Raw genomic sequence first — 9,760 nt, forward strand, 5'->3', positions numbered from 1 at the left:
CCACCTAGCACATGAAAGTGGCTGCATTGTTGAAGAGCAAAGCAGACCCTGGAAGCAGCATAATGATGTTTATGCAATTCAGTGACATTGTTAATTATAAATCCAGGAGCGATTGCCTTGGGATAACTCTGAGAGTTCACAGTAATAAAATGCAAAGGTGTTTCATGCATGAAGTCCCTTCATCCCACTCTTAGAGATTCCCTGCCTTTATATTCCCTCCTGTTGCAAAGGTTGCAGCAAACCCCAGGTGGATTATGTATACTTATAGGCAAGCTATGCAATATTTATTATGTATTCCTTTATCACACTTACCAGTCTTAGTGTCTGTTTTCTCCCTCATGCTCTTACTTTCCAGTTGAACTGAAAGCCTCTATAATCATCTTTGTAATTGCAACATTGTTTTGCATAGAGAGATGTGAAATGACAGAAAACAGCAGTATTCTCAACCATGTACTGCTGAAGAGCTACTTCAGAAACTCATAGTCGCTGCAAGCTGTAAAAACAAGAGCAAACTGAAAACTCCAGGGTTCTAGGCTTTTCCTCCCCAAGTCTGCTCCTGCAATGACTCACCCTTATCTCTCCACCTCCAGGCAGTTTGACTCCACACGCTCCCAGTTCCTAGTGCAAACATTAGTTCGAGCAGTTCTTCCTCTCAGCAGCAGCAGCAGATTTTAGAGGATGGGGAAGCTCTGAAATGATTTTTGTGTTCCCCGCTGTCATGAACACTTTTGGAGTAATGACTGATCTGGCTTTGGCTGAAGGGCTTGTGACCAACCCTCCCTCTGTTTTGGACAGGAACGGCCTCAGCCACAACAACAGCCCAGTTTTCGGAGAGCAGGGCGTGCTTTCCATGGCACACTGGGATTTGAGTCTCTTCCCCCCATCACAAACATCCTGGGTTTCTGTTTTCTCTCTATGCAAGTGCTATTTCACTGCCAGTCTGCCTGAGACATCTAGGGAGGGAATAGGAAAGCATCCGTGGTGACATAAATGGAGACATGAGCAGACTCAGGACCTTAACAGTGACACGGTCACATGAGCAGACTCTGGACCTTAAAATTTTAGAGACTAATGGAATGTTGACATGGGATCCTGCAGTTCCTACCATGCTGTCATTCTGCAGCATTTACTGTCTTTTGTCACTGAATGGATCTGTCTTCTCTAAGGTGAATAGAAGTAGTTGAGAAAATGTTTTCAGTTGCTTGTGAATATTTTTGTTGTCTCCTAAATGCCTGACCCAGTTTACAAATGCTGGGCTCTCCTCAGATGTCCCCATGGGTATGTATGAACAAGGGGAAAGCTTTGTTCTTCCTCAGCCCGAGCCATGGTGGGATGTCCAGTGTTTACCCTGGGAGGTGAGATGCTGCTGTGCTTGCCGTGTTGTGGAATGTCACACATCTCCTGGGGATCCAGAGGGTGTTTGAGAGATCTGTGGAAATCAAGAGCCCTGGCTGCCCTGTCGTTTTGGGACAACATACATTCCATGTTGCTGCTGAAGGAGGTGGAAGGGAGTGGATCTGATAAACACCCAGCCTTCCTCCCATGGTGACATCTGCTGTACAGACATTCAAACACTGTTACCAGCACGGCGTGTTGGTGGCACACGGCTAGGAAGGGAAGGAAAGGGCAAAAAGCGAAGACTCTCATTGATGTGAAGTGACTGTATAAGGGCAGCCTGAAAAACAACTGAGTGCATTGCCAGGAGATTTTGTATCAGTTGTGTGGAAATCTGGATGTCAACAAGGAAATACTTGAGGCTTGCATCTGAAAAACAGATTTTTAACTATGTCTTTTTTTTTTCTCCCATTGCAGTGGCTCCACCACCATACAGTTATGAATTCGAAATGGAGTACCCAGCTGACCTACCTCCACCTTATACTCCAACCCCACAGACCTCAATACAGTATCCCCCACCCCCTCCATACCCTGGATATTCAGGGAAATAATTACATGTCTTCACATGGATATTGAGTGCCTATTGCAACAGCCAGCACTGTTGGGACAGTGTTACCAGCTCAGGGACAAGTAGGGTGGGATGTGCATCAACACGTATGGCCCAGCATTGGAATAACCTGGAAAAGTTGCCATAGCTCAGGATGAAGAAAAATCCTGTCCCTTATGGACCGTCATGTTTTGTGATTAAACAATGCATGACCAAAGAAACAGTTCCTGTAAGTTGGTGTCTGCTGAGTGGTGCTCAGCATCAGTCTTATCTTCAGCTGCAGCATGTGGGAGTGGGGCTTTTCCTGTGTGGGAACATGCAGGTGGTGCAAATGGTTCAGCAAGCTGTTTCAAAAGCACAAGAGCCAGCTGCTGGGGCTTATTTCGGGGGGAAAACTCCAGCTGTTGTCTTGAAGTAACCACTATGCCTTCCTTGAAACAAGGGGAATAAGGAAGAACAAGGAATACTGAAGCTGTTTTCGTTTTCCACTTCCAGCCAATAATAGCCAATGATCACTGTGCTTATTGGTCTGATAAGCATGTTACAAAGAGAAGTGCTGTTGGAGTTATGCAGTAACTAAAAAATGATGGGTATTATTTTTGACCAACTGCAGGTTGTTTAAATTGCCAACAGTTTGAGACTAGTTTGTAAACTAAAGTGTTAACATAAAGAGCATTTTTGTATGTGAAATACTCTAATTTATAGCTGATTTACTTTTGCCTGGACTTAAATACTCTATACATTGGAAATATGCTACAATGCCTTTTTTATCAGCAAATCATACTTGGATTTTATTATAAAAATACTGAATTGGCAAAACTCACAAGTGGTAGAAGAAATGCAAACCAAATATTAAAACATCTCAGGTTTGTCTTCAGTTGGATTGCATAAAGGCTTTTTTTTTTTCCAAGTCATACTGTTTACCAGTAATAAGGATATTCAGCCTGACCAAAGAGATGAGCATAGAGACTGTGGGGATCATGTTACTTTTGAATGTTGTCTTGGGCATTTTAAAAATCTAGGTCACTAAGTAATACTTTTTGCATTTGTCATGCATATTGTTCAAAATTACTTATTCTTTGCTATGTACAGTCCAGACCTTTATGATTTAAAATGTTCCATGTCCTTAGGAGGCTAACTATAATTTAGCAGCAGCAGTTTGACTTCAGAAAAGAATATTCTATTGCCTAAAGCGTCATCCTTCAGTGGTGAGACTGTTATTTTTCTCAGATTTATATGCAAACTACAAACACGGTGGTTCTCTTCAGCGGTGTAAAAGTGCTGAATGCCCTTAGTTTGAATCGAGTGTCTGGGCAGTTTAAGAATGCTATAGCCAAAAATATGGCACCTGGAGTTCAGGACAACCGTGACATCAGGTCCATCTCAGAGGGAGAGACTGAAAGTTACTGCTGATTCCCGGAGATCAGAATGCATTTAAATGTTTTCCATTGTAGCCCTCATCTTATTTTCAGGTGTATCCACATAGTAATGAATAAAAAAAAGCAACTTGCAAGACATGGTACCATAAACCAGTGGAGTCAACTGACAACCTCTCATTACCCCCCAAGTCTGATACTTCTGGCATTCAGTCCTCATTCAGGGAAGAACTCAAGCAACATTTAACTTTGAGCATAAAAGTTATTCAAAGGCATTCTCAAAACAAGACCTTACTGACTGTTCTTGCTCAGGTTTTGCAGTTGTATTTGTCCTTTGCAGGCTGACTAAACTTATCCCCTCGAAACCCCCCTTAAAAGCACAGTTGGCCTCAGTCCTCATCAGTACAAGTTCAGAAGATCTGTGTTGTGCCCCTTGGCCAAGCTGAGCCTTGGATCATCAGCCCATTAGCTACCAAGGCATTTGTGACCCAGTCGGAGGAAAACTGAGCTGCATCCCAGGTTTATGGTTGCTGCTGGTTAACGAGACTTAAATTCTCATTTCTGTTTTGCTGTTCAGAGGTGACAAGTCCTGAACTGGCTTATCCTTACAATTACTTCTGCTCTGTGCTGTCTTCTGTGACATTTCAGCTGTTGCCCTGACCTCTCAAGAGATCCCAGTTGAAATCCTCCCATGAAGGGGGCAACCTTTTGCGTGCGGTGTTTTGGCAGTCCTTGCTCAAAACTGTCTGCTGATATTGATGTGCCTGCCAACATCGAGACCAGCATGAAGAACAGAATAAACATAGGTTTCCCTGCAGAAAACCCAGTTCCTACTGCATCATTTTATGCTAGTACCTCAGCACTTTCTAGTTGATCACACTGGATGATATTTTGGTGCCAAAAAATTACCTGTAGATAATGAGTATTGTCATTTTCTCATTCCTGTATTTTATTTCTTTGTGCGGAACATGGAGACACACAAATCAATGAGCAGTTTGTATTTGTTGAATCCATTCTTCTGAAGAATACAGAGAAAGAAAACTATCCTACGGATCATAAATCTTCCCTGAGAGAAAGAATTTCTCCAGCCGTGACATTTGTCAGAACAAGTTATGAAACAGATTTCTTACATAAAAAGGAATTTCTGGAAAATTACTGAAAGTCTTTGATCACAGAGTCCCCTATTTCTCAGCCTTGGGATTATGTGTTGCCTCTGATGATGTTGCATAAAGGTCATAGTGACCAAAGTACCTACAACGTTTACATGACTTATTCCGGGGAAAATTATGGAAATGGGAAGTTGAGAATTTTGTACTGAGTGAGAGCTATTTGTTTGCTTTGAAAACAGCAGTGGGAATGTTGATTTTTGTTGTTAATTAATGTTCTGCAGATCCACATAATACTGGGACATACCAGACATTGATTTTAATTTCAGAGGACACCACATGTCTTGTCCTTGCTAAGGCCATAAAACATAGGTGTTGCCATTTCAGCAAACCAGGTAGAACTAGTACAGAGTAGCTTAATTTCAGAAAGAGGTGGTGATTGCAGTGAAAATAAGTAAAACTGAGAGAAACGGAGAGGAGGAGGGAGTCTGAGAGATTTACAAGAGCAAAGGAATAGAACAAAGAAGTTGCTGCTAAACAAATGGAAGCACTTGCCAATAGTGGTTATATTAGTTAAGTTTAGTTGAAAAAATTGAAGTGTTCCAGTACCTAAAGGGGGCTGCTAGAAGCCTGGAGTGGGGCTTTTTACAAAAGCGCATAGGGGACAAGCGGGAATGTTTTCTGAGGGTAGAATTAGATTAGATATTAGGAAGAAATTCCTCACTGTGAGGGTGGTGAAACACTGGAACAGGTTGCCCGGGGAAGCTGTAGCTGCCCCATCCCTGGAAGTGTTCAAGGCCACTTTGAATGGGGCTTGGAGCAACCTGGTCTAGTGGGAGGTGTCCCTGCCCATGGCAGGGGAATGGAATGAGGTGAGCTTTAAGGTCCCTTCCAACCCAAACCACTCTATGGTGCTGTGATTCTTTGTGTGGAAACATGTAATTTCTTCAACACCTCTGCATTCAAAGTTCCTGCAGCGCAGATATTGCCAGCCAGTGGTCCCTTATTCTGTCTGACAGGAATAGCTTGTGGATCAGTGCATTAGTACAAAGAGTTTTTACTTAGTCACACGGACTTTCTTCATCTCATTGCCCTACATCATATTGTAAAGAAAAAACCCCGCAAACCTGAACATGTAATCTATGGCCGAGAAAGGCCAAAGGATCTTTTGCTTTTCTCTCTTGGCAGCAGACATTATCACTAATTGGTTGGTCAGTGTAGCGTTGCCCTGGATGTTCATGGACTTGAACCAAATGCTGCTGGTCTTACAGTGTCAGGCTGCTCTACCTTTGGTTCACAATTTCTGGTCTGCACTGGGGAAGCCGAGAGAGTGAAGGTCTCCGTGTGAGGAGTACAGAGCCTGGTCCCGTGAGCCTTTCTCCTTGGTTTCCTAGTTTAGCACATTAGATGGCTGCCTGGTTACACAATTGCTGTTAGGGATTGGAAGCAGCAGGAATTGCAGGTGCTTACAAGGGCACATATGCCGGCATATGCTCTGCTGCCAGTCCTCTTTTGTGGGAAAAAAAAAAATCTGTGTGATGTCTTAGTCATGTATTGGGGATATTTCAAGCCGTGATTCATTTCACAAACTTGATTTAGTCTGGCATTTCTTTAACTTTTTTTTTTCCCCCAGAAAGAGCTACTTTGAAACCAGCTCACTCTCTGACAGCCTACTGTTTCTAGGGTATATACCAAACAGCAGGAGACATCTCTTTAAGAGCTAATGACCCATTTGGGAGACTTTACAAATTAGGTAATAACCAGTTGGAGGAGTTAGAAGGCCAAGGTAAAGCCAGGGGAAGTTAATGGGGTAGGCTGCCATTACCTAAATTACATACTCTGATGAAAAGATCATTAATGTTATTATAAGCCATTTTTAATTAATGAAAAATGTAGCCATTTGCTTTCTTAATGTTGGTAACTTTGAAAGATGCAGTTTTACCAGTGTACTAGACCAGATTTTCAATAGTGCCACAATGAAAAGATTAGTTTGCTCTGTAGAGCACCGGGATCGATATTAACAGTGTTCTTGATATAGCAGAAATAGAGTCTTTCAATTTAAAGCAAATGTTCTCAGGATTTCATTTGTGAAATCACAATGATATTTTTTTGGATGTAATGGGATAGTTCATAAAGCACTGATGGCTGTCTATTAGAATAGTAAATATTTAGCATTTCTGTATTCACTTTCATCCTGGAAGCTCTCCAAATGCTTTAGTAAATAATTATTTAGAAAAATAATTATTTTAGTCACTGTGGAATAAACCCAATAGATATTTAACAGCACACAGTAATAGTGTCTAACACCCTGGGGCAGAAATTGCACAAAAGAATTAAGGGCAGTTAAATATATTTCTTGTGTTTCCCTGAAACATCAATATTTGGAGAAAACACCTCAAGAAAATAATGACCAAAACCTTGTATCAGGTGGCTCCTGTGATTACTTTCCAGTGGGTACACCCAATTTTTCATTGCAGCAACGTCTGAGGAGCCCCAGTCCAAGCCTGACTTGTGGTGCAGCCATTGTAACCCCCCTCCCACTCTGTTGTGATTTTAGTGTACAGCCAAAATGGACAAACAAGCAGAGGACTGAAGAAAGGAGAATTGATGGTCCCTCACTTCAAAAAGGGAAAGAGAGATGGAGAAAAGCAAAATGGTCAAGACTTTTTTTGTTCTTCAGAAGACAGCTCAGTGTCACTTTATGAGGAGAACAGTGAGCAGGGAGTATGTTGAAGAGCTGCCATAGAGTCAGGAGAACAGCCAAGGGAAGGATCTAGGGAGCTCCAGCTCCAGGATCGTGTAATTTAGGGTTCTGGAGACAGTAACCAGTTTTCCAGTTTGCTGCAAAGATTAGATGGTCAATATTTACACAGCTCTGAAAATGAAACTGTTAATTATTTTTGTTATGCTGTGCACCATTAATATTTGCATCCATAGTGGAGAGTAGGAAAGGGCAGGCTTTGGATGCCATTGCTACCACAGTGACTAAGAGTGGACTAAAGCCAACAGAAACAAAAGGAAAGCCAAAGACTTAGGTGTTTCTGAAGAAAGTGTTTTTTAGGGGTTTTTTTGTCAGCTGAGCATATGGAGCTGGTTCCTCCATGGAGGCAAGCTGGCCTGCTACCAGCAAAGGCAGCTGATTTTAGACAGCTGAAGCCTGCAGGAGGGAGGCTGGAGTGGGAACTGTGAAGTGCTGGTTTTCCCTCGGCCTGTGACTTCACTTGACCCCTCTGCTCACCTGCAGGAAGAAGGCCTGGTGGGAGACTTCAGGGCAGTCCTTCTTTCTGGCATGAGTGCCAAGCTGGCCATCTTAGCTCATGACCTTCCCAACACATCACTGATGCGTTCATTATCAGGAACATGGGCAAAGCCATTTTTTCATGGCCAGTAAGCAATCCCCACATTTCTCTCGGTAGATCCCACGTTGTATTGGTGGGAAGCCTTCCATTACAGGAACTAATCTGGGGACTGGTACCACCTTTCCCCAAGGTGTTTTCTCCCATCTTTGTTATATTACAACATATTTACCAGTGGCTCATCTCATCGCCCTTATTTTACATGCTCCCTTCAAATCCCTCAGGACTGTGTCCTTATTTTGTTGCTGCTTGCCAAAGAGCTTTTCCAAAGAGCACTGCTCACAGGGAAAACACCTTCCAAGCAGACCCTTTCTCCCCTGCATCACCACCACAGGGAGGCTTGGCTCTGCAAATCATCCATACCCTGGTGGTAAGCATCACCTTCTCTGCAGGGGAGGAAGGCCAGCTGTTCAGCAGCTACCCTGAGTTCACCCTTAGCCCAGACTTTGCTTGTGACGAAACTCTACTTTCTCTCCAGAAATCCAAATGTGGTCAGTAAGTTTAGAAAGAAGAAAAAGAAGTCAAGCCCATGTCTGCTATCTGGTCTAGCTCAGGTCTGAGGGATGTCCTTTTCCCTGTACTTTGCCACTTATCAAGTTGACAGCATTGCTGTCTCCAATTTTTTGAATGTTGCTGTTTTCCTTTGCTGTAGAGCATCTTTAACAGAAGGGGAGGGTATGTTACAGGCATCTGTGCAACTGCAAAGCCCAAACATTTCCTGGGGATGCCTTGTGATTTCAGTAGCTATAACTCCCTCCTTTGCATCTGGACCTTTATAAACAATCACTCAAGTGGGAAATTGGTTTTATGCTTCTTGTTGAGGTATAATACACTTCTTGGCCTAATTTTTAGATATTTAATGTCCCTTTGGTCTTATGCAGGCGGTGAGTTGCTGATTACTGGGCTCTGCTTAAACAAAATGGTAATCTGTGCTGGGAATCCAGCAAACCCATGTAGTGGGACTCAAACTCCTTCATTATACCCTGAAATTTGAACAATAAATCGATGACTATGGATTATATAGATTGTACAGCAGGATATGCAAAACATACATGTGCAGTAAATGTGCATACTTGTGCCTGGGCCATGTTTGAGGCTGAGCATCATAGCAGTGAGTTGCTTTGGTTTGGTAATGGCCTTGTGGAGTTTGGGAACTTTCCTAGACATAAAGGGATGCCATGGTACCTGCCACTTATTGACAGCTAAGAGACAAGGTTGCTTCTGTACCTGCTACCTCACATAACAAGAATTTATGGAATCACCTCAGGCTGTCCTTGTCAATTATCATCATCATTATTTCTGTGTTTAAAAAACAAGACTGAGTTCTTGCAGGCATTCATCCAAAAAGTGCTGTGATAGTGCAGTCTCCACAACTGAGCCTTAGCTGACACCTTATCAGGTAAATTCTTGGGATTTAGGAATGAAAATAAATATGTATGTGCTGCATTGCTGTTCTTTGTTTGGTGGTGCTCTTCCTCTGAGGTGGAGGGTGGGGGACTGGGAAGTCAACCGATAGGTGTGTGTGTGCACATTATGAATTTGGAGATAAACCATAATAACTTCTTGCCAACTAACTGTGACCCTTTGTTTAAGACATCTGCCACAGCTATGGTATTTTGTATATTCATCTTCATCATCTACAAGAGACAATAGCAAGGTAGAAGTGGTCCCTGATGTATCTGGGAGACTGCTAAAGTAAAACCAAATTTTGCCTAGGTCTCATTATGTGATATGATCAAACCAGGGCAGCTGAACAAGCCTTCTCTGCTGGGGTGGTCTCCTTCTGCACAGCCATGAATCCTCCCTCCCCACTGTACCAGTACAAGAAGTCTAGGAAAAGTCACAGCATAAACATGTAGATTTATTGATGCTTATCTTTAAAGCCAGAAGAGTAGCAGCCTGATGTTCCCATCCCTTCCACACCTGCCATACTCATTTGAAAAAAGATCAGGAGCCCAACCTATCTTCTTTCTGTAGCTG

The 9,760-nt window shown here is 42.7% G+C and overlaps 1 protein-coding gene across 2 annotated transcripts in view; it reads left to right on the top strand.

The window, feature by feature from the left end:
* Window positions 1–9,260, top strand: part of CYYR1 (cysteine and tyrosine rich 1) — a 58,368-nt gene extending 49,108 nt beyond the window's left edge. For both annotated transcript variants that reach the window (XM_051779775.1, XM_051779776.1), the window contains exon 4: window positions 1,813–9,260. In XM_051779775.1, coding sequence (XP_051635735.1) covers window positions 1,813–1,946 — 134 coding nt within the window. In that variant the 3' untranslated portion in view covers window positions 1,947–9,260. The remainder of the gene's footprint in view (window positions 1–1,812) is intronic.
* Window positions 9,261–9,760: the final 500 nt, after the last annotated feature.

The sequence above is a fragment of the Manacus candei genome, unplaced genomic scaffold (assembly GCF_025592945.1).
Source record: "Manacus candei isolate 608988 ecotype Guabito, Panama unplaced genomic scaffold, ASM2559294v1 h1tg000014l, whole genome shotgun sequence".
NCBI lineage: Eukaryota > Metazoa > Chordata > Aves > Passeriformes > Pipridae > Manacus > Manacus candei.